Here is a 24,682-nt window from a genome sequence, read left to right as displayed (position 1 = left end):
ATACTGTAGTGCCAGGGGATATTGTGGTAAAAGTATAAAGAAACAGGAGGGATTACTATTAGTCACGATTGTGGTTACTTATGAGGGAGAAAGGAGGGGTAAACAGGATGGGACAAATGGGAGGTTTTTGGGGATAGCTGGTAAACTTCTATTTCTTGATCCTGAGTGATAGTTACAAGGGCGGTTGCCTTATAATAATCCACTAAGCTATGCATATTTGTTTCATGTAGTTTTCTGTATCTGTGTTTTATTCTTGCTTTTGTTGTTTGTTTCTTAAGGAACGTGGTCTTAAAATGGGAGGTCACATCCTATGGTGTCTGTTTTAGAGCTTAGATTTTTGTAACTCTTAAAACTGGAAAACTTTTTTTATTTATTGATGGCATTATACTAGTGATGTTTTTAAAAGAAAGATACAGTTTTTCACCTTTACTGCTTTAAGATCGAAAAATGAGTACAAGGGTATTTGGTGTATTGGCATCACCTTTATGTCAGACTTTGCAGAATCATTTTTATGTGAAGGAAATATACTGAAATTTACTAGACTCGTATCCTCTCAAGTGTTGAGTTGAGTCCATTAAAAAAATAGCATACCTGTAAATTATGCTTCCACTCCTAAACCTAGAGAAACATAAGTGAAGGGCTGTGTGTTAACATAGGTGATAAAATAGAGGATTCCAGGCAAGGAATGGCTGTGCAGAACAGAGGTGGACTGAGGAGAAAATATGGAACAGAAAGGCCAGAGAGATAAAGAGGCTGCAGCACTGGGCCTTTTCTTTTCCCTTTCCTCCCTCTCTTCCTCCTTCCCGCCCCTCCATCCCTTACCTTCCCTCTCTTCCTTCCTCTTTCTTTCCTTCCTTTTTTTTTCTTTTTTAAATCCAAAATGAGGGAAAGCAATACTGGCAGACATTGTAAGTGTAGGAAATTGCCCTTCATTCTGCCTAGAATGCTGGGTGTTCAGCAGTTCTAATATTTGGGGCAGATTTTTAGGCACTAGAAACAGTGCTTAAAGAAAAGATGTTAAAAAGTTAGATTTCTTAAGAAGGGGAAAGAAAAAGGCTAGAATGTCTTAAAATATGCTGAAATGAAGTTCTGCTGATTATTTATTGCAAAAACAGGCCTCCTCCTTCTTAAGAAGCAAATGATTCTCTGTTCGTAGATTAGAAGTCCTGCCCTGTGGTTTGCCCAGTGTTGGAGCTTTTCCCCATGAATTTAAGGAAGCTAATGAGATTTTTTTTTTCCTACCAAAGCAGAGGACATGTCTGAGGACTCTGACAGCCTTCTACCGCTGCAGCTTTCAGTTGCATCCAGTTAAAAACTTGCAGACCATAATGAATGTTTTTAGAGAGGAAATAAAATGAATGATGCCTGTGAATTTGTTTTAAATGTTGTTTATTTTACCAAATAATTTAGATAAATCTTCCTTGAAGAGGAAGAGAAATCCTCAGTTTCGTGTATAATCTGGAGCTTTTCAGAGGATTACTTTGAAATACCTCCCTGCCAACTTTTCATAAATTAAGCATAAACTTTCTTTGACCTCATCGCACATAATTAAATAGCTGCTGAAGGGTTAAAACCAAGTGAAAAGCAATTCTGTATCTCGATCTCCATTCTCCGGCAAAATTATACAGGAAGTTTCTTTTGGTTCTCAAGCAGGGTAATTACAAGCGACAGTTACATAATTTACAGTTTCAATCTGTTCATCCATAATCACATACGTCTACCTAGTTGTATATACCCCCATGAGTATCCACATTATACTTTGATTTGTAAATGATGATTGCAGTGTAATTGATTGCTTGCATGTAGCATATTGAATTGATTCTTAAAAATGAACTTTAGCTGTTAACATGTCTGTTTGAGTTCCTGTTATTTATGTAGTTTGTGGTTCTTGTGTTCAACAGTTGTATACTGGTTAACAAATTAAACTCCCAGAGCTTTTTTCCTTATTAAATTTGGGAAATGGAGTGTCTGTCTGCAACCTAACTAGAAAAGTGCCTAGAACACAATGGGCACTCAGCTGCTGAATACACTGCTAAACCATCCCAACTCTTTGCAAGTTGGATGGACATTCTTTGATTAACAGTGACCACAGAGTATAAAGGCTTATGGTGATAATATTAATATATGGTTACTGAAGTCTCAACTCTGAGTACTGCTAGAATTAGGGACCCAATCTAAACAGTGGACTTTGAGAAAGGTATCACCTACTAACTGAAGGTGTAATAACTGCTCTCTTTTCATACTGCTAGTGAGGATATTTTATAAGTTTTTGTTTTTCCAACAGCTAACATCTAACTGTTAGGTTTTTGTTTTTCCAACAGCTGACATCGAAAGTTTGGGCTTTAAGATCACTATAGGATTAAAGGCTAGATACCTACCTGATACCAAGTCCACTGGCAAAGCAGCCAGTCACTTGACTGAATACCTCACCCCAGCCCAGCTCCCCACGCCTGCAGTCTGCATATGTGCTGCACATCTGTCAAAATGGGCTCATCAGTAACCCTGTGGGGACACACCATTTATTGCCAGAGGCCTTTTGCCTCGAATCCTGTTTGAAAGCTTATAGGAGATAAATAAAAAATAAGTAAAAAGAGAAGTATCCGACTTCTCTAGACCAGCGGAATAGGACTGTTTGTCTAGATGACTTGAGGACAGCTAGAGAGAATTTCTTTGCCTTACATTTTCAGCATTAGTTGTTCAATCAGATTGGATGATAGGCCGTGCTTTGATCTTAGAGAGTTCTCTCAAAGACTGACAAATCTCTTTTGAAATGTACTTTGAAAACAAAGAAAAATTTTAGAGAGGTTTCTCTTCCCACTTTTTTCTTTCTTAAGTCTTGCTGTATTCTTGTGTTTGCTGTGTGAAAGCTTATCACCCAGGATTAAAATTACAACATACTTTGTCCTGTTGTTGAAAATTATAGCTGGTGAACACACACACACACACACACACACACACACACAGAGTATTTTAGGGGGGTTGTGGGAGGGCAAATGGAAAGGCAAGTTGCTCTTCTAACTGTCTTGTCTCCAAACTTGGTCTGAAATCACTGGCCACTGGCCACGTTAGTTTAAATGCTCCCCCTCAGTCGGCCGGGTAGGATTAGACCAGATAACTAGCTATTAGATGAACTATCTCAGCCACCACCACAGAACCACAGAATCTCAGTGGTCAAAAGAAACTCCAGGTTTTGTTTTTAGTAGTGTATATTTAAAGAAGAGTTCAGTTGTAATGTTTTACAGGAGAATGGTCTCACAGGTGAAGTATTATGAGTATATACAGTTATTGCTCAGACCAGATTTTTTTTTTTTTTTTTAATTTAATTGGCTCTGTTGGGTCTTGGTTGTTGTGCACGGGTTTTCTTTAGTTGCGGCGAGAGGGGCTACTCTTTGTTGTGGTACGCGGGCTCCTCATTGCTGTGGCTTCTCTTGTTGTGGAGCATGGGCTCTAGGCACATGGGCTTCAGTAGTTGCAGCACATGGGCTCCAGTAGTTGCAGCACATGGGCTCAATAGTTGTGGCTCACGGGCTCTAAAGCACAGGCTCAATAGTTGTGGCGCACGGGCTTAGTTGCTCTGCGGCATGTGGGATCTTCCTGGAGCAGGGATCAAACCCATGGCCCCTGCATTGGCAGGCGGATTCTTAACCACTGTGCCACCTAGGAAGCCCGACCAGTTGCTTATTTGAAGTGTGTATGGGTTTAATGCGGTGTTTAAAATGTTGTAACTGTTCAAAGGTAAATTCTTGTTACCAGGATTTTGTAACTTAAATACAAAAATTTTATCCAGGTTTCAACTTGGAAGAAATTAGTTTCTGAAATCATTTTTCAGATTGAATCTCCATTGTGGACCTTTGCCTGTTTATAAGAAAGGACATAATTTTTAAAAGCCAAATTACTTCATCTTAAAAAAATTTGGGGGGGGGGGTGGTAATTTGTTTTTCCCAAAACTTTCCAGAATTTAAAAGTGGTTTGAGCTGTGGAAACCCACAAAAGGTCAAAGAGGAGGGCATTCTTCTGGCATGTCTTTCTAATTTCTGTCACTTCAAAGGTCATGGTTCTGGTACTGTATTACTATTACCTAACGAGAGGTGCCTCTGAGTGATGAGTCAGAGCTTTACTTAATTTGCAATAGGCAAGGGCCTCATGAAGAATCTGGTTACTTCCCAAATATATTTAAGGAAAGATATTTTTAAGAATTCTTGCCTTCCCCAAATGATTTTAGTTTGGGAATAAATGATATTAACAAAATAAAACATCTCTCATTCCCTGATCATTTTATCCTTGTCAGAGGTGCCTCGTTTTCCTAACAAGAAAATTGAGAGACTGAATCTATTTCATACATTATCATCTTCTTAGAAAAATTATATTCTTCTAGTACACCAGACCAGGACCTTGCTGGTTTGGTGACATACCATACATAAACAAATATTTCTCAGTTAAATATTTAAATAAGTGAAGCTTCTGTGAAGTCTATCACAGAGTTCTCTGCCAAGTGACCCTCTCCTCCCTGGCCTCAACTCTTAGACGTCTTTGTTTCCCCCAAGATTCACCTTCTACTTGGATCTCTCGTTAGGCACCACTGCTGGCGCCACAGCCCTTTGGGGAGGCAGAAATGGAGACATGGGAGTGGTGTTGCACCCCCACTTAACATTCTGGCCAAGGTATACATGCCAAGACCCTTTGCCTAATATAATCCCTAATACATCTGAGACCAGACTGGCTTGAGAGGCAAGAGTTGAGATTGGGTGGGATACAGACATCTGTAGTTTTTCAAAGCCTCTGAGTGATTCTAGTGTACAGCCAGGATTGGGAACCATTGGGCTAGACCAGAAGATAAAAAAGGAGAAATAAAGAGAGACAGTCTTACTCAATTAGATTATCAGTTACAAAAATACCATTAATTCATCTTCGGCCTGTGGCTGTCTCACAGGGGTCTGTCTATGGCCCTGGTCACCCCCAACTTAGGAGCTCATTCACAGATGTTCACCCTCCTCAACACAAGGGCACCACAGAGAGAGGAGAGTCCCCTTTCCTGATGCCCTGTTGAGTTCACATAAATACCTGCCTTTTCCCTGAGTGACTGACACAGAATGACCACCCCCTTCAAGAGAGGCCATGCCCACTCACATGGTCTGTAGGCTTGTGTACACACACACACAGACAGAGCAGCAGCCACACACACACACACACACACACACACACACACACACATACACACACAGCAGCAGCTGGGGGCGTCATGCCCCAACCATGCACCTTCTGCCGGGGAGGTTGAAGGAACACTGTTCCTCTTGCATGCAGACTTGGGAGGGAGGCAGGGTTGTTCAGTAAGAAAGACCAGTGGCCCCTCTGCATGACTGAGGAAGAGTCCAGCACCAGAGCAGTCTGTGGAGGAGCTGGTGGGATCTTTGAGAAGGGAGATTCTAAAGGGGGGCTTAGAGAAACAGACTAGCATGTGATCCAGGCAGCCCGTCTTCCTTCTCCAAAGACTTGGCTGTTTCCATTCTCTGGGTTTTACTGGCTCAGGCCATTTTCCCAGGGACACACTTGGGTCTTCTGGAACATTTGGGTCTTTGTTTCATCTGTCCTGGGACTGCCCCTGGATTCTGCTGAAGCCCTCCAGCCATCATTGTTGTTGTGGCTTGATGGGCTTGCTGTTTCCTGAGGGTAGTCCTTGAAGTTAAGGACTTAAAGGCCAAAGGGAATTTGGGGAGCACAGAACTGTGCTTTCTGAGAGCTTTCAGTTGCTAGTTTCTTGAGACCGTTCCTTGAGGCGGAATATGCTTGGGTTTTTTGTGTTTTTTTTCATAGCTTCTTCCTTTAATTAAATTTATATTTGGGTGGTTAGATGGGGGTGGAGGGGCAGGACGACAACTGTCTGAGACAGTGGAGTGAGTGGAGTGGTTTTCAGGTACCTCAGGCAAAAGTAGGAAAAAGGAAAGGTAGCTCTTCTCAGTCTGACTCTATAGATCAGTCTATCTCCTCCTCCAAATTTTCTTTCCGCTGCAGTAAAGATATCTAGTTACCAAATGATCACCTTGAGATTTCATTCATTCAATATGTTGAATAGTAATAGCTAACACTCATATCGGTTTCTGTCATATGCCGAGCACTGCTCTACATGCTTTGTATTAATTCATTTAATTATGACAACCCTAAGCGATAGGTATGGGCACATTGTATGGATGAAGGATCCATACAAGAGATTAAAATAACTTGCCCAAAGCCAGACAGCTGGTACCTGAGGACCCTGGATTCCATTTGCAGGCAGTCTAGCTCTGGAACCCTTGCCCTTAACCAACCTGTAGTGCCTCTTATGATCTGTCATACTGTATCCAGTAAGTGCCATATTGTTTTAAAATACTTGTGGCCTTGTTGCCCATCTTTTAAAAATTCTTATCTTTTCTTCAATGCAGATGGTCTCAAAGTAATGTCCAGGGACCCGTGGGGATCCCTAAGGCCCTTTCAGGGAGTCTGCAAGGTCATAACTTCAAAGTAATACTAAGATACTATTTGTCCTTTCCACTCTCATTCTCCCATGAGTGTACAGTGGAGTTGTCAAGAATTTCATGACCTGTGATTTCACAACAGATTGAATACCAAAACAGATAGGAGAATCTAACTGTTTTCTCTTACGCCAGTTGTGGAAGAAAGAGTTTTGCAAAATTGTAAAACAGTGCCACTCTTCTCACTATTTTTTGTTTTCTCTGTGTTTGTTTTGTTTTGTTTGTATTTTAGAAAATAATGTTAACACAATGGGTTTATGGAGTTTTTTAATGAATAAATAATTTGTCAAATTGAAGCTGTTAACTTGTTTTTTAATATAAAGAGGTCCTGAGACCCAAAAGTTTGAGAATCACTGATTTAATAAACCCTTGCTATACAAGCGTGGTTCATGGCATAGGAACTTGTTAGAAATGCAGAATGTTGGGCCCCACCCCACACCTATCGAATCAGAATCCAGTTGTAACAAGAGGTGATTGTTCACATAGTGAAGGCTGAGAAGCACAGCCATAGAAGCTATGGACAAAGCCACTCTGCAACACTGTGACCCTGCTGAATTTCATTCTGGTGAGGCTTTGGAGATTCCTGTCCCCAATTCTCTACCACCAAGGATCTGGGTGAGGTCTCCTCACCTGAGATTCTTCAGTCCCACTGTGTCTTCGTTGGCTGTCCTGCTGCACAAGGCAGTTTTCACATCCCCATCAAAGTCAGAAGCCCCATAGCAGAGTTTATAGCAGTGGTCCTTAGACTTGTGTGCATCAGAATCACCTGGAGGGCTTGTTAAAGTCCGGGTGCTAGGTCCTGCCCCCAGAGGTTCGGATTCATAGGCCTGAGAGTTTGCAGTTCTAACAATTTCCCAGGTGATGCCAATACTATTGGTCTTGTACCATGCTCTGAAAATCACTGGTCTGTAGGCAGTAGATGGAGAAGTCAAGCAGTATTTATTTCAAGTTGTTATATAATTACTTCAGGCCCATAGAATTATGGGAGCAATGTCTTAAACATCGCGTGTTTTCAGAACCAATCTCATAAAATACAAAATATCTCAAAAATTCAAAAATTTTCCAATTTTACTGGGGACGCATCTGTATCTTTCAATAAATGGAAAGCAGTAAGAATTCAGGCAGGTCATAGGTCATTTAAAATATTCCTATTCTCTTAAAACAGTGGGAAGGCTAAGATTCAGCCTCCTTCTTTACTAATTGCAAAATCACTACAAAGTTTCAGTGAGGAGACATAAATAGCCTGTCAGATTCATTTATCTCCACTGTTTAAACTGATAACATGCCATTTGTCCCCTTGGTCACAGAGCTGCTTAACCCCAGAAACCAATAACAGATGAGCATGGACCAGTGAATTTCCGTCCCCAATCATGAGATACATGGTTAGAGCCATTGGATTTCCTCTGATCAAGAGCGGCCATAAATCCCTGGCTTGGTGAGAGTTCCCAGGCTTGCAAACCCAGTGCTGTCTACCAATAGGAATCCTTCAGTGAGGTTTGCTGAGCTAAACAGGTGTCCAGTGAAAAGTGTGTAATCCTTGAAGATTATTTTCCCCTAAAAGCAGCTAGTTTCTCCAAACCTATATAATCCAGACAGATGGGATTTCGGAGTCTGCCTTTGCCAAAGTCTGCCCTTTTGTCTTTGAGGAAGTTCATATGGTTTGGCTCCAGGGGGTAGAAGAAAAAGGCCTGCAAGGGTGAGGGTGGCTGCCTTTGGGAGGAAAATCCTTACCCGTGCCCACTCCCTTGCTGGAGAACAGTATTCCACTCTGGTCTAGGCTACATTCTTAAAATGTTACTCATTTAAAAGGAAGGAATGTTTCATATTAAGCAAGGATTAACCTTGCATTTAATATGTCGGGAGTTCAGTTAATTTGGGAATTTAGGCTGCAAAAACAAATCTTGACCTTGTCTAGATAGTCCCTTCCTTATCCTAATGGATCTGACTACAGGAAGGCAACTCTACCACTTTTTTTCCCGACCCTTAGGAGAGAGTTAACCATTTCAAACATAGGGATCAGAGCTAGTCAACATTAGGACTGATTATTTTACTACAAGTAGGTCAGCCTTAACAGGTGCGGTTAAATTTGGATCCCATGCAATACAGCTTAGAAACGTTTACTTTTTTGTCGACATTACCTTGTTCTTACTTTCCCTTTAAGCAAGTACCTTGATAATCTTTTGAATTTAGTGTGTGATCCATACACTGAAACTCAGACCTCACCTTCCTTTGGGTAAGTAGTTCCAGTGAAACAAAAGAGGAAGCTCGCTTGCTCAAGATAGTAATCAAGATAGTTGATGTGGCTGAGGGTGTGCGGGCCAGTCAGCTTCCAATTACAAGTCTCCCAGTCACAGAGTAAGTGCTGTTCACTGGCACCTCTGGCTCACAGACAATTTAAAGGGAATAATTTCACCAGCGATTAATTATACTGCAGCTACCCGGATTTGTCCTCCAAACATTACTTTGTTTCCAGCCTGAGCAGCCAGGTTTCCCCAGGGATAGTTCAGGTTTTCTGATTGAAAGTATCCTGACTTAAGGAAAGGTGTTAGAGCACCACGGGAATCTATTCACCAGGGGTGTATTGTACTTGTTTCAGATGCTTCAGGATAATACACCGGCTTCCAAGATAAGTGCTTTTTATTTCCCTGCATCTTAGATCAATTATTTGGAATCTTTTTGGTAAGTTAAATTTAAGAGCTGTAACTTAAAGCACCACATCTCTGTAATCACTCAATAAGTAAATGTTCTTACCAAAAATTATCCTGTCAATGAGCTCTATAGTAATGATGATTTGAGGAGCCTAGAAAAAGTAGAAGGAAACAAAAGATGGCAAGAAATGCATTAATTAAAACATTCCGTGTTATGGAGGTCAGAGTCATGAAGTGCCACCAGCTACAGCTTTTTTGAGGAAACGTGCCTGCTGCAGGTAAAATTTAAATTATGTATTAGGTCACCCTCGTGCACAAATGGAGTAGAGGAGACATGGAACAGCTTTTCCTGCTAAGCTGCTGTACATATTTTAACATATTGCCAGTGATTTCACTTAACTTGTACAATCAGAGATTTGTCCTTGGTCATTTTGGTTGTTGAAATGGATTCCATTTAAACCAAAATCTACTCCTTCAGGAGGAGACTTTGTGGACTTACAAATGGCTCTTAGCATAAGTTTAAGTTCCTTCCACTGGTGTGAGCTCCTTGAGGGGCTCGTGCGTCCAAGAGGAGAAGGGAAAACTAACTGCAGGCAGTGCAGTGATGCCTTCGGACAGTGGTGTTGTGTGGTCTGTCATGTTGTGTGGTTGTGTTGTGTGGTCTGTAATGTTGGTGCCCATCGTCCCTGAAAACCTGCTCAGTGTTTTCTGGTTGGAGTTTGGGTTTGCAGTTTTTTTTCTCCTGTACCCAGGAAAGTATCACTTCCTGGCAGGTGTCAGGAGGCTTTGCAGCCTTCGCTAGTGCAGTATAGACATGCTCACTGTGAACGTCCAGTGGGCTCGGTGTCCACATGCTCGGCGGGGCTCAGTCACAGACCACAGGCTTTGTCCAGGGGAGTGTCCCAGGAGACAGCCACTTAACACGGTGGAGCAGCAAGTGCTGGAAGGTACATGCCTAGATGTTCTCCACAGACCCCAGGTTGCCTGAGAGTTCCAGTGGCCTAAGCCATCTGGTCTCAGGCCCTGAGAAGGTGTGTGCTACTACCTCAGGGTGTGAAAGCATGCATAGCTGTGTAAACTAGTTCTGGGGGGGATTCCGGCTGCTTCCTCTTAGCCCAGTGTAGGGCTTGTGGGAAGAGATGGCAGAACAAAGAAATACACGTGCCTCCTGGGTAAGGTTGCTCATCACAGTGGGGACAGAAGGTAGGGAGGACACAGGCTACCTTCTGACTCCTTTGATCGTGCAGAGATCTCTCTGCTGGGCTGGGGTGGGGGGCAGGGGAGGCTTTCTGTCCCCAGCTGTGGGATTCAGATACAAACCAATGAGGGGCTAGGGCATTTCACAGTCACTGCAGGAGACTTTTAGTGGTGGGCTCTCTTGGACAAAAGTGGATAGTCCCATATCCACGATACTGCGGTTCTTTCCCCCAGCCCCTCCACCCCTTGCCCCGGAAGTACAGAGCTGGGACCTCCAGCCGACTGAGTAAATTTCTCAGCGTGTGCCAAGCACTTAGGAGGCAGGTGACGGATGTGCCAATTATCTGTGTTCTGAGGTTTGGGCACCCTTTGTACTCCGGTGACAGAGAGCTCTTCTCCACATTGACAGGGCGTGATCGGGGCTGGATTCGGCACAGTGGCCGTCACCGTTAGCATTCCTGACACACTGTTCTCGAAAGCCTCTGTGTGCAGCCAAATGACGTGTCAACAGTGGTTTGACTGTCAGATTTTATGGTGCTTGTTTGCATTCAGTCAAATACGTTGCACTTAAACATGAGTTAAAGAGACAAGTCAAAAGACTTCAACAAAACCTAAAGTTAAATATGTGCCTGTTCTTTATAATGGCGTTCAGATTAAAACCATCAAAATGCAAAATGCTGTGGGTATACCCCTCCAGGTTCAGGTTGAATTTCTTGTTCTGTATTTCTGCATTTACAGTGATTCTGAGAGGCAGGAAAATGCATCACAAGCATTGATTTCTCCTAACAAAAAATCCAAAATTGAGAAAATTCTTGAAAATGCGGCCATTTTGGAAATGTAGATAAAGAAAAATGCTGAAGATTTGGATGGTTTACAGAGCAGCATGATTTTGTAATTGCTGCCACCTACTGTATGTGGTTGATGTTTGTTTAAATTTAGGAAGTTCATGGAGGTGAGGCTGTTGAAATAGATAATTAGAGCAAGGTAGACATCATTAGTTTATAACATTTCTTCTCTACTCCATAAGTGGCTCTTAATTACTGAGACAGCCGCCAGTTTTCATTCATTACCTTCAAGTGGGTTTAAAGTTTTTCTCATTTAAAGTTCCTTTGCCAAGGAACCTTCACAGTAATGCTGTCGAGTGCGCGTTCAAAAGCTTACCATGCTCAGGGCTTTTCTGAGTTTACGTGAAACAGTTTGTTTTAAGGAGGTTGTTTTGTTTTAATTTGTAGGAGCAACGGTTGGATTATAAATTAATTTCCATGAAAGAGGTGAAAATAGAGTTAGTGGAGCTGATATGAGTTGCGGCAGTTGACTTGAAAGACATTCTTTTATTGGTCCTCAAACAAAGCTTCAGATCAGCCGCTAGTTAAATGTAACAAGCAATATAGAATCTCAGTCAACAGAGGCCCGTCTCTTTTATTAAGACTCAGCTGTCAAAGGGTCATTCGGTCCTTCCTGTGGAAAACAACTCTCCCATTAATGTTTGGGGTGGTCCCTCGACAGGCTTTCTGAGTAAGTGCCTGACATTTAGTTTTTGAAAGGATCTAAAGCTGGGGGACTTGGACGTTGAGACTTATCAAAAGTAATGTGTTCAACCTTAGCTGCTTTAAAGACACCACAGTGTATGTCTGGAATGCTGCCATCAGCTACGTCAGTTGACTTACAGGGCCCCTATAAAAGATTCGGAAGCATAAGCTTCATGGAGATCAAATCACTGTAGCTGGGAAGAGGCTATACATAAAATTAATGCACTTTTCTGATGTGATGTTTTTACCTTGTTGCTACTTATTTCGTGTGACCCCTGTTTCAATGTCTGAAAACACCGTAGTGAGGTCGACTTTTGCTTTTCCTGCCCTAGGCTATTTGCTTTCTAGAAGAGAAGGCCAAGCAGGGTCTCCTGAAAAGCCACTCTCTGATCTGGGTCGTCTCTCCTACCTGGCCTACTGGAAGAGCGTCATCTTAGAATATCTCTACCACCACCACGAGCGGCACATCAGCATCAAGGCCATCAGCAGGGCTACGGGCATGTGCCCACATGATATTGCCACCACTCTGCAGCACCTGCACATGATTGACAAGAGGGACGGCAGGTGAGTACTGATGCCCTGGGCGACCCGGCTGCCTCTTAAGCATCTTACACCAGAAATGGTCCCTAAAGTTAGGTGGATTCATTCCAGTTAAAGATAAGAGGTTCCCCAACGGTATTATCAAAACCTTTCTCCTGAAAAGAAAACAGGAAATCACACTTTTTTGCTGGTCAAATTCCAATTTGCTATACCTTTTCATTGATGAGCTTTCTGGTTTTTCCTAACCCAGGTAATATTAGTGCTAGCATAGATCAATGTGTGAAAATGAAATGAAATTTCAGCTTTTGGTTGCACTCTGTTCTGCCTCCTCATATTACAGATTTGTCATCATTAGACGGGAAAAGTTGATATTGGGCCACATGGAAAAGTTGAAAACCTGTTCCCGGACCAATGAACTTGATCCAGAGAGTCTGAGATGGACCCCAATTTTAATTTCTAATGCTGCAGTTTCTGAAGAAGAACGAGAGGCCGAAAAAGAGGTAATTTGGTTTCATCAGCCTAAGTTGTGTAACTGCAATCTTGCAGCATTCTTCAGCCAAGAAGGTCGTTAACATCATTGTCAAAAGCTTGGTTATGTAGAGAGAGCCTGTGAAATGCTACGGCGCTAATTTATCCTAACTGGGGTTGCATGGTAAGACACGATAATTTTATTGAATTGAGTATGAAAAATGAAACATTTATCATTGATCACAAAGCAGCATTTTTCACTACTGACAGCATGTAATCAGATCAAATTTGGTGCTGAGCTCCAGGGCTGCAGTGTCAATCGATGCTTTGTGTTTATGAACTTGCTTAAAGTGCTCCATGCCAGTGAGCATGTAATGTAGTGATAAAGGACTCAAATCAATTCACTGCATCATTAATGCTGCTAAATATCCCATGAAGCCCAATCTTCTTTGATTTGTTACCCTAACTGATGCAAAAGAGTTCTGAGATGATGCAGCTGGAATGCTGCTTGGCTGGCTGACTATCCTGATCAGAAACGACTTAGAGATCCTTTGCCTTTGATCCTTAGAGGCTCTGGCTGTGTAACTGCCCTCTCACTGGCCCGCCGTTTTTACCCTCCCTCCTTAGGCTGAGCGGCTAATGGAGCAAGCTAGCTGTTGGGAAAAGGAGGAACAAGAAATCCTGTCAACTAGAGCTAACAGTAGGCAATCACCTGCAAAAGTACAATCGAAAAATAAATATTTGCATTCCCCGGAGAGCCGGCCAGTGGCAGGGGAGCGAGGGCAGCTGATGGAGCTGTCTAAGGAGAGCAGTGAAGAGGAGGAGGAAGAGGAGGAGGAGGAGGAGGAAGAGGAGGAGGAGGAGGAAGAAGAAGAAGAGGAAGAGGAAGAGGAAGAAGAAAATATTCAAAGCTCTCCTCCAAGATTGACTAAACCGCAGTCAGTTGCCATAAAGAGAAAGGTATGTATCTGTTTAGAATTTCCATCCGAGTCAGTTTCAGTCAAATCTTATTTGTCATTGTAAACATTCTATTAGTATTTGTTTCACTCTCCATTCTTTAGATGTAGTTTATTTGTATCCAGTCCCACTGATCATGTATCATCATCATTTATCTTACAGTCATGATTGTGTTTACTCTTTGAGATTTGTTAGTGCTGTGACAGGAAATCAGGGACAAGCAGGCTTGCTGGTCTGGTAGTTACTGCCACCTGCTGGTTTGTGAAACTGGAGTAAATCGGGCTATGGGAACAGAAAAGGGCCCAGGGGAGCACTTAAACCACCCTTCAGTGAATTTTAATGAAAACACCAAGGCCTAGAGAGGGCAGGAGACTTGTCCAAGGTCACACAACTCATTAGAGATGGAAGTAGAACCAGATGAGTGCTCTGTCTCCAAGCCCAGCACTCCTGATGCTATTTCTTGTTCTTGGCATAGAATTGTTAGAAAATATTTTAAGCCCTTCAGTTTAATGCTGTTTTGCACTTATGCAAATACACATTACTGAAATGTCTCATATCTTAGCCTGGTGGTTTCTCTAGAAACAGATACCCTGTGCAGAAAGTAAAAAATTGATTTTGTCTTTAGGTAATTGCTCAACCCAGATCTGATATCTTCATCTTCAGTATCTGTCTATGACATAGAGAGGGGCCAGATACTGTAGGATAGCCAAGACTAATAGTGACAACGCAAGTTAAGTCTCTGCCCCGAGGCCACCCTACATGTAGTCTATCAAGGAACCTGCTGTTCTGACTCCCAGCCTGGCGCACCTTCATCTAAGCCTGGCAGTCTTCTAGTGGAAGGGCATCTGTGGGGAGGTTCTGGGAAGGAGCATCCCATAGAGTGGATTTTAGGCTTGTGAATAATATTTTGATTTCTTACAAGGAAAATGTATTCATGTGTTATGTATATAACAAAAGAAATTTGTTTTAAAAACATCAAAAGCCAAAATTATCCAAGGCATGATAAATACCTACCACCATATAAATGGACTCAACCTAAAGAAAACCAGTTCTGTATATTGGCTATACTTATGTTTGGGAAAATTCTAATGGATTAGGGAGAGCTGGCCAACTGGGGGGATTAATAATCATAAGTGTTAAATTATAGAATGTGACTATCAGGATTTATATGTGCACTTCAGTGAACATTGAGACAGTTAAAAATATGAGACACAGTAATTCTTGGATACAGTTTACTTAGAGTTTGAGTTTTAACCAAGCATATTGAACCCTTCTTTGCAATGTATTTTCAGTAATTTTTCAGACCCATTATTGACAGGTTACATCTTAGCAGCAAATCTACCTGTTCTTCTTATATTTGAATTTTGTATCATTGAGTACATTTTGCTTGGAAAAAAATATTTTATATTTGCAATTATGGAGAGTTATTTGTGCCAAGCTGTAGTGCAATTAGAAAAAATTTGTATCTTATATAAATTATATCATATAAATAAGGCACATTCCACATCTTTAAATTTTCTTTAGACGCCATATATATTAAAATATTTGGGGGATTTCCCTGGCAGTCCAGCAGTTAGGATTCCGTGCTTCCACTGCCCAGGGCACATGGATTCGATCCCTGGTTGGGGAGCTAAGATCCCACAAGCCGCACAGTACAGCCAAAAACAAAAAAAAAAGTAAAATTATCAGCTGCTGACATCCCTGCAGCTACCAGTACACAACTGTATCATTGTAAACAGTATTTCTTTCTTCAAGTACTTTCTTTTTTCCCTTTCATCATTCCTGACGTCCTATGAAACGGGGAATGAGTAGGCTAGTCTTGTACCATCATATATCTTACAGTGGTTTCTTTGCACACAATAGGTGCTCCTTTTTTTTTGTAGGTGCTCCTTGAATGGTTATCAAGTATTAAAATGAATGACCCAGTGGCTAGTTTATTGTCAAAATGTTTATAGAAGCATTGGTGTCCATGATGACTTAACCACTATGATGTATGGAATTTTGAAGCCAGCAAGTACTACTGGAAAATATATGCTAGAAAAGTAAACCTTAGCTTTTAAAATCTACAGTTCAGCTGCTAGGATGTTCCCTCTCAAAGCATCTGCTTGAGTAAACAACTGTTTTATTTGGAAAACACTTGCCTCTGCAGTGGGAGCCCGAGAGGGATGTTAAGCATCGAATGGAAGGTTAAGTACAAAGACATTACAGACGCCTTTATGTGTAAGAGTCTCAGACACGCATTCAGTACATGTTTGCTGCATATCAACTCAACGATGTGATTTCTCATGAGCTCTGATGTATTATGTTTGGAATTAATTTCAGAGGCCTTTTGTATTAAAGAAGAAAAGGGGTCGTAAACGCAGGAGGATCAACAGCAGTGTCACAACTGAGACCATTTCTGAGACGACAGAAGTGCTGAACGAGCCCTTTGACAACTCAGACGAAGAGAGGCCAATGCCACAGCTGGAGCCTACCTGTGAGACTGAAGTAGAGGAGGATGGTGGGAAGCCAGTGCTGAGAAAAGCATCCCAGCATCAGCCTGGGAAGAAAAGACAGACAGAGGAAGAGGAAGGGAAAGACAATCATTGCTTTAAGAATGCCGACCCTTGTAGAAGTAAGTGGAGAAATTATAGAAAAACGTACCCTTGTGAATATCTGTCTATTATTGCCAAAAGGCAGGCACCTGAATTCTACCCAGAGGCGTCTCTGAGGCTGTACCCACCCACCAGAAATAAGCGCTCATCTGTCCTTTCTCATTCATGAAAGGTTCTTATCCCTTCTTCCTGGAATTGGATTTCATGTTAAACAACTTCTAAGGCCAGAACACCCCTCTAGGTGGGTTCATCTTACTTTCCAGAAATTGGCTTATCCTCAAAAACTTTGAAGTCTATCAATAAGAAACACATTGCACTTCCTTGATTCTAATATGTACTTTTTTTCACATTTAATATTTCTGAAATCAGGTATATATTATTATTGATGTGAGCATTGAATACAGTAGTTTCTTTTTTCCTGAAAAACAAATATTAGTACATTGATGATGTATCATATAATCAGTGGTGTCTTTGGATATGTTCTTATCAAGAATCATCTAAACCTACCCACACCATCACTATTAGCTTTGATAATATAGGATAATGTGGAAATCAGAAGATTATCCTTCCTTTCAAATTACTGTTTTACAGTTGCTGTTGGCAGGGACACCCCACCTCATCTTCTAAAAAAAAATATTAAACACCATTGACGACTCTTTGATGCCCTATTTAAAAGAAACCATCCCTTGCCTGTCAGCCTGGGAACTTGAACTCCCAGCTGAATCGTGAGGATTTGTGGGACAGTCTCTCTACTCTGTAGTTGAAATGACTCTATTCAAAACCTCACTTTATTTCAGTCTAGAGAACAGGCCATCTCACGTCCCTGGAAACCAGAGGTTATCACTCTTGCTTTGAAAAGCCACAATTTTAAGAACATGGGCAAGCAGCTCCTTGCCTTTCTTAATTCACAAGAATACTGTGGCCACATGCATATTTTGTTGAGGCAGTGACATCTCATCCTGGATGTAGAGGAACCAAGCCTTGTTTGTTTGTTTCCTTAAACAAATAAGCATACAACAACTGCAGAAGGAAGTCGTTTTTGGTGTGGAATTTAAGCCTCATTTGCACCATCACTGCCTTCATTCTCCAGGTTGTGCCGCTTGTCTTTAAAAATCCCAAGTGGCCATGTTATACCCGATTCCTTTCAGGATCTTCTTTCTTAAGAAATCATTACTGGAAAACTCATCTTCTGACCCAGAGGGGTGTTTCTACAAATGCTGGTAGGCCTAGTAGCATGTAGAATAAGAATGTGGAGTCCAGGGTCATTGGCATGCCTGATGCCTGTCCATATGAGTAGCAATGAAACCATTTGAACATTGTGAGATGTCTGTTAACTGGGACACTTTGCACTTCTGAAGGAATCAGTCTACAGCATGTATCTTTTCAGCTAGCCAGTTTGAATGTAATACATGCAGGTAAGTTTATGTGTAATCCTTTTTACATAAATGAGCTAAGAGCTTACCCTGCTCTGCACTGATTAGATTAGAAATCACTCCGTTCTGGCAAAAGGGATGTCTGTTCCACACTGATGATTAGATCTTGTTTTTGTTCTCCAAAATAATGTTTCTAATAAGGCTATTTCTCTTTGTGAAGGTTTTCCTTTAAATTGACCCCTCTAGAAGATCAGTATGATCTTTAATTTTATAAAGACTTTAAGACTTGAGTGTTTTACATTTGTATTTATTCATATATTTACTTGTTTGCTTGCTTATATAACTATAGTTATTTATTGTATATAAATATATTTACATATTTATATTCATATGTGCATGCAGGTACAGTAAAAATAAGATTAGCTGAGCTTAAAATGAACTTGACAGTTATGGTTTGCTTCTTATTTAATATTCAAGCCATACATTTGCACATTGATCCAACATGCAATGTGGATAGAATTAGTGATAAAAAAGAATACCTGTATTTTAAATGTTCAATAATTTCATAGTAATTATGTTATAGTTTGTGTCATGCAGAAATGATGATCCTGAAGTAGATTACAGATGTATTTATGTTCTGGTTAGTTATTTATTCATTTGTTTCAGTGGTACATAGTTTATTTTTATGCCAGAGAGAACATTCAAATCAAAGTAAATCATGTCATCTGAGATCATTTCAGTGCAGTAAATGTCCACAAGCAGAACTTCACTTTCTCAGGATAGGTATGCAAGTTAGACTTCTATTCATTTCTCCAGTACAGCAGTGATTGGGATATGAGCTAACTTTAACCTCTTTCCCATGCATTTCCTAATTTGCAAATATTCAAATTGATTCTTTTTACATTGTGGAATTCCGGGCTTTTGTATCAGAGAATGTCTCGTTTGTCAAACTCAAATAAGTTTATTATAGTTGCCTGTATCCATATGCTTCCTATAAAAAGCACAACTTTCTCTTAAGAGTGGGTTGTGTGTGGTGTGTGCTGCATTTTCCAGGCTTAGGTTGTTTACTCAGTTTATATCACAGTATTATTCTGTATTAGGTTTGATTATATCTTTAGCATCAACTCTTAAGATGCTAAATTAAAAGCAGAATTTGCTAAATTATTTAGAAGAATGAATTCAAATTGTTCACGGTGATGCTTTCTAAGATTTTATTTTCCTTCCTCCCCCGTTCTCTCTGTCTCTTTGATAAGACAATATGGAGGATGATGCAAATAACTTGAAAGAAGCCAGTAGAGACAATCCCGAACCTCTAAAGTGCAAACAGTGGCCAAAAGGAACCAAGCGTGGTCTGTCTAAGTGGAGGCCAAACAAAGAGAGGAAGACTGGATTTAAACTGAACTTGTACACCCCGCCAGAGACACCCATGGAGCCTGATGACCAGGTAACAGTGGAAGAACAGAAGGAGACTCCAGCGGACAAAACCAGCCCCGCTCCCACCAGGATTGAGGAGGAGGTCAAGGAAGCCCTGGAACCCCTGCTGCCTCGGGACGAAAACAGAAGGGAGGAAATGTGCGCACCTATAAGTCCAAGTAAATCGCCGAGTGAGAAACCTGAAGACGAGCTAATCAAACCTGAGGAGGAAGAGGAGGAGGAGGAGGAGGAAGAAGAGGAGGAGGAGGAGGAGGAAGAAGAAGGAAATGTAGAAAAAGACCCCGGTGATGCCAAAAGTCAGGAAAAAGAGGAGCCAGAACTCTGCATGGACAAAGAAGACCCTGTGCGTTTGGATGATCGTGAAGAGGAGGAGGAAGAGGAGGAAGAGCCATCTCACAATGAGGGCCATGATGCAGATGATGAAGATGACAGTCACGTGGAGTCTGCCGAAGCGGAGAAGGAGGAACGCCCAAGAGAAGCCTTCAAAGAAGTACTGGAAAACCAGGAGGCTTTTTTAGACCTTAGCGTCCAGCCTAGTCACTCAAACCCAGAGGTCCTAATGGACTGTGGTGTTGAACTTACAGCTTCGTGTAACAGTGAACCTAAGGAGCTTGCTGGAGCCACTGAAACTGCCCCTGAATCTGATGAGGAATCCCCAGGAGAACAGGCACAGAAGCAGGACCAAAAGAACAGTGAAGAAGTAGATTCTGAGTTCAAAGAGGGAAACACAGCAACCTTGGAAATCGACTCTGAGACCGTCCAAGCAGTTCAGTCCTTGACCCAGGAGAACAGTGAACAGGATGACACCTTTCAGGATTGTGCCGAGACTCAAGAGGCCTGTAGAAGCCTACAGAACTACACCCACGCAGACCAAAGCCCACAAATCACCGCCACGCTAGACGACTGCCAGCAGTCAGACCACAGCAGCCCGGTTTCATCCGTCCATTCCCACCCCAGCCAGTCAGTACGTTCCGTCAACAGCCCCACTGTCCCTGCCCTGGAAAACAGCTATGCCCAAATCAGCCCAGATCAAAGTGCCATCTCAGTGCCATCTTTGCAGAACATGGAGACCAGTCCAATGATGGATGTCCCGTCTGTTTCAGATCATTCACAGCAAGTCGTAGACAGCGGATTTAGTGACCTGGGCAGCATTGAGAGCACAACCGAGAACTACGAAAACCCCAGCAGCTATGATTCTACGATGGGTGGCAGCATTTGTGGAAACGGCTCTTCACAGAACAGCTGCTCCTATAGCAACCTCACCTCCAGCAGTCTGACACAGAGCAGCTGTGCTGTCACGCAGCAGATGTCCAACATCAGCGGGAGCTGTAGCATGCTGCAGCAGACCAGCATCAGCTCTCCCCCAACCTGCAGCGTCAAGTCTCCTCAAGGCTGCGTGGTGGAGAGGCCCCCAAGCAGCAGCCAGCAGCTGGCTCCGTGTAGCATGGCTGCTAACTTCACGCCGCCCATGCAGCTGACTGAGATCCCCGAGACCGGCAGCGCCAACCTTGGCTTATATGAACGAATGGGTCAGAGTGATTTTGGGGCTGGGCATTACCCACAGCCGTCAGCCACCTTCAGCCTTGCCAAACTACAGCAGTTAACTAATACACTTATTGATCATTCATTGCCTTACAGCCATTCCGCTGCTGTAACTTCCTATGCAAACAGTGCCTCTTTGTCCACACCATTGAGTAACACAGGGCTTGTTCAGCTTTCTCAGTCTCCACACTCCGTCCCTGGGGGACCCCAAGCACAAGCTACCATGACCCCACCCCCCAACCTGACTCCTCCTCCGATGAATCTGCCACCGCCTCTTTTGCAACGGAACATGGCTGCGTCGAACATCGGCATCTCCCACAGCCAAAGACTGCAAACCCAGATTGCCAGCAAGGGCCACGTCTCCATGAGAACCAAATCGGCATCTCTGTCACCAGCCGCTGCCAGCCATCAGTCGCAGATCTATGGGCGCTCCCAGACCGTAGCCATGCAGGGTCCTGCGCGGACTTTAACGATGCAGAGAGGCATGAACATGAGTGTGAACCTGATGCCATCCCCAGCCTACAATGTCAACTCTGTGAACATGAACATGAACACTCTCAATGCCATGAATGGGTACAGCATGTCCCAGCCGATGATGAACAGTGGCTACCACAGCAACCATGGCTACATGAATCAGACGCCCCAGTACCCTATGCAGATGCAGATGGGCATGATGGGAACCCAGCCATATGCCCAGCAGCCAATGCAGACCCCACCCCACAGTAACATGATGTACACGGCCCCCGGGCATCACGGCTACATGAACACGGGCATGTCCAAACAGTCTCTCAATGGGTCCTACATGAGAAGGTAGGCAACATGGGCAGTCACAAAACCCCTGGACATCACTCTCGGATTGATCTGCACAAATACCTTCGAAGAGTACGATTTCAAAACCAGCAATTGGTGTGAATGCAAAAACATTTGTTGGCACCATTTATTTAAAAAATTAAAAAAAAAAAAAAAAAGCTGTATGCAGCAGAAAGCCTTATACAAGTTGTTTTTGTTTTGTTTTGTTTTGTTTTGTTTTTTCCTTTTCTTTTTTGGTACCTTTGTTTCTGTTACTTTTATATGAAATTCTCTGCAAAGGAAGGCCTCTCTTTGGACGACAGTTTGGAGGCAGCCGCTTGCTGTGCCTGCTTCCGTTAAACAATGTGGATATCAAGCCCCGCCCTCCCCCCCCAAATTATCTGTTTTAATACTGAACCTAGAGCTTTTTTTTTTTCTCTTCCCTGTCCACTCCATGTAAATGCCTTTAGCATTTCAGTTATTGTATATTTTGTTTGAGGTGACACTTCAGCATGCCGCTAATGTCTTTGTTAGTGACAGTGCATTTTGTAGTACTGTACAAGTGTTGTGCTAACGGTAAGCCATTTCTTAAGTTTTTTGCCTTGATTAGGGTGCCCTAATTTGAGGGTTTAAAAAAAACTATATTTTTGTTAATTATAAAACTGTAAAGAGCTATAAAAGCTATTCCCGTTTGGTTAGTCAAAAGGGTTTTATTGCTAAATGTTTGGTGTAAAGTTGAGACCCTTTTCCATTTTGGTGACAGATTTCTTTGGGGAAAAAAAGGCAGCTTTCTGTTTTATAAATGCAGACTTCTGTTTATTGAATGAAGCATATCTCAGTGTTTATCTGTCAGGTTTTGAAACATTTCATATATGTCCAAATACTTGGCAGGATTTAAAAAAAAATAGTGAATTTGGTGTAAAGTTGCTATTTTATGGAAATGCCTCTAACTTTACATTTTCATTCCATCTGTAGATTTTTCTATCTTTATAAAATATTGGAGTTATTTTTTAAGGAAAAATAGAGAAGTAGCTTGTGAATAGCTCAAACTAAGGTTACAAATCGCATGTAAAAAAGCAAAAAAAAAGTTATTTGTGTCTGTTTATATTGCTTCCTTTTTTGTAGCCTTTGTACCTGTCCAGGGTGACGTAAGGGCCAAGCAGGAGAGGCGTAATCCTTGTATAAAATAGGAGCCAGCGATACTCTTGTATTTATCTGTTCTCTTTTTAGTCAGTCACTTCAAAAAAAAAAATACAAAAAAAAACAAAAAAAGCTGTACATTTTAACATAAAATAAATTATGATGAGCCATTTTTAGCCTCTTGTGTCCTGTCATATTATGATTGATGGAGAATGACCAGCTGAACTGTATCATGTGTCACATCTCAGAACACATACACATTGGGGGAAAATAAATTATTTAGTGTAAATCGGAGTTGAGATTTTCTGATTTGTTTTGACTTTGTGGGAGGGGGTTGGCAATAAATAAGAGTAATATCTAATAAAACCATCACATATACCAAATACCTATTTAATAAATTAATTTATAATGGATTTTAATGCTTTTCATGAAAGTTTATTTTATGCTAGTGCATACCTTCTGTATGCCAATCATTGTCTTTAAAATAAAGTGAATTTGTTTTTTTCTTTTTGACTTTGATTCTCATTTGCAAAGGGATACCTGCCCAGATATCCAGCTGCCTCATTTGTACACTGTGTATAAACTCCCCTCAGGGCCTAGTCCAGTGGTAGCAAACTTCATTTTTATAAAGGTTAATACAAAAAAAAAAAGCTCCCAATCTGGACTTGTATGTTTGAAAAATCATTTTCTTGGAAAAGGCATGAAAGTTTTGCTCTGTTGCGAGTGAGTGATTGGATGTTATTTTTAGAGTGTGACGTTTAGACAAAAAACAACTCATTGTTCACAAACATGATTGTACGGCATTTAGAGAAAGTTCTGTCTGTTCAGACATTTGATTATTCAAGTGACAAGCCTAGAAACGAGTGCTTGACTCGGCACGCAGGTGGGAAGGAGGACCGTGCGCACAGCCCGGAATCAGAGGTCCTGTTGGAGGGAGGATGCCCGGCAGGGTTTTGCCTCTTGCCCCCACCCTTATTATTTTTCTCCCACAAAGCAGTCTGGGCTTAGTGTCAAATTTTATCTTTTGGTCCCTTTTCCCCACAAGCGCATAGCCAGTGGGGGAATATCTGTAGTGGCCGAGGGAGGGCTTCCAAGAAGACACGTCTGCAAGGGATGTCGTCGCCAAGGGGAAAAGAGAAACGTTTAAGGTGCTTTGCTGGTAGGAAACCCCTTATCCCCCATCAGCGCGGGAAGCGATGGCGTGCTGCTTGTTGGAATCAATGGCTGGCCTCAGTTCAGGAGCTGCCAAGGATCTTAGCAGCACGTTGGATCCCACACCTCAGGCAAGAGGCTGCCCCAGCCTGGGAAGTGGGGTAGGGGGTCGGTGGGGGGGGCGGGGGGGTGGACCTGCTAACCAGCTGATGGGAAACTGAAGAACCTCCCACAGGCCTCACCTTGAAACCTTGTTTGGTCTCTTCTCTTGTGCTAAGTAAGGTTCTTTGGGGACTGAGATTGTCCCCTGTTCCATGTGTTGCAATGGCTTTTAACCACACCCTATGGTTTGTAGGGCACCTAGGCTTCCCACATTCCGCCTGCCTCGCAGTCCTCCAGGGAGCTTGAGGACACGTCCTAGTCACTGCCCCAGACCTGCCGCACCAGAATTTAAGAACAGTACTGGGAACTCCTGGTGTTCACAGGCTCCCTAGGGATTGCAGTGTAGCCAGAAATGGGAGCCCCTCTGCTGGCCCCAAGTCCTAACGTTCATTGACAGAATGGAAAGGCTTGGTGCAGGAGAGAAACTTCTGAGGTGGCCTCAGATCACCCAGCCTGCTGCTCTGCACTTCCCTACTCTCACTTAGAGAAATCAGCTCCGCCTTAAATGCAACACCAAGGATCTTGGAAAACAGGAACTTGGATTCATCAGGACTGAAATAGAGTCACCATTCAGTTGAGATTCATCAGCAGGCCACATCTTTTAAACCCAGTAATGTGTTCTTCCATTTATAAGAGTCTCAGCAAGTGGTT

General features: G+C 42.3%; 1 protein-coding gene across 1 annotated transcript in view; it reads left to right on the top strand.

The window, feature by feature from the left end:
* The window catches only part of KAT6B (lysine acetyltransferase 6B), a 180,957-nt gene extending 157,848 nt beyond the window's left edge, over positions 1-23,109 (top strand). Inside the window, 5 exon segments of the mRNA XM_057735003.1 lie at positions 12,213-12,444; positions 12,761-12,920; positions 13,516-13,848; positions 16,168-16,459; positions 19,066-23,109. Of these exon segments, the coding sequence (XP_057590986.1) occupies positions 12,213-12,444; positions 12,761-12,920; positions 13,516-13,848; positions 16,168-16,459; positions 19,066-21,602 (3,554 nt within the window). The 3' untranslated portion in view covers positions 21,603-23,109.
* The last annotated feature ends 1,573 nt before the right edge of the window (positions 23,110-24,682 follow it).

Source organism: Hippopotamus amphibius, chromosome 5 (genome assembly GCF_030028045.1).
Source record: "Hippopotamus amphibius kiboko isolate mHipAmp2 chromosome 5, mHipAmp2.hap2, whole genome shotgun sequence".
NCBI lineage: Eukaryota > Metazoa > Chordata > Mammalia > Artiodactyla > Hippopotamidae > Hippopotamus > Hippopotamus amphibius.
The sequence above is the reverse complement of the archived record's forward strand: the minus strand, read 5'-3'. Positions and strand labels throughout refer to the sequence as shown.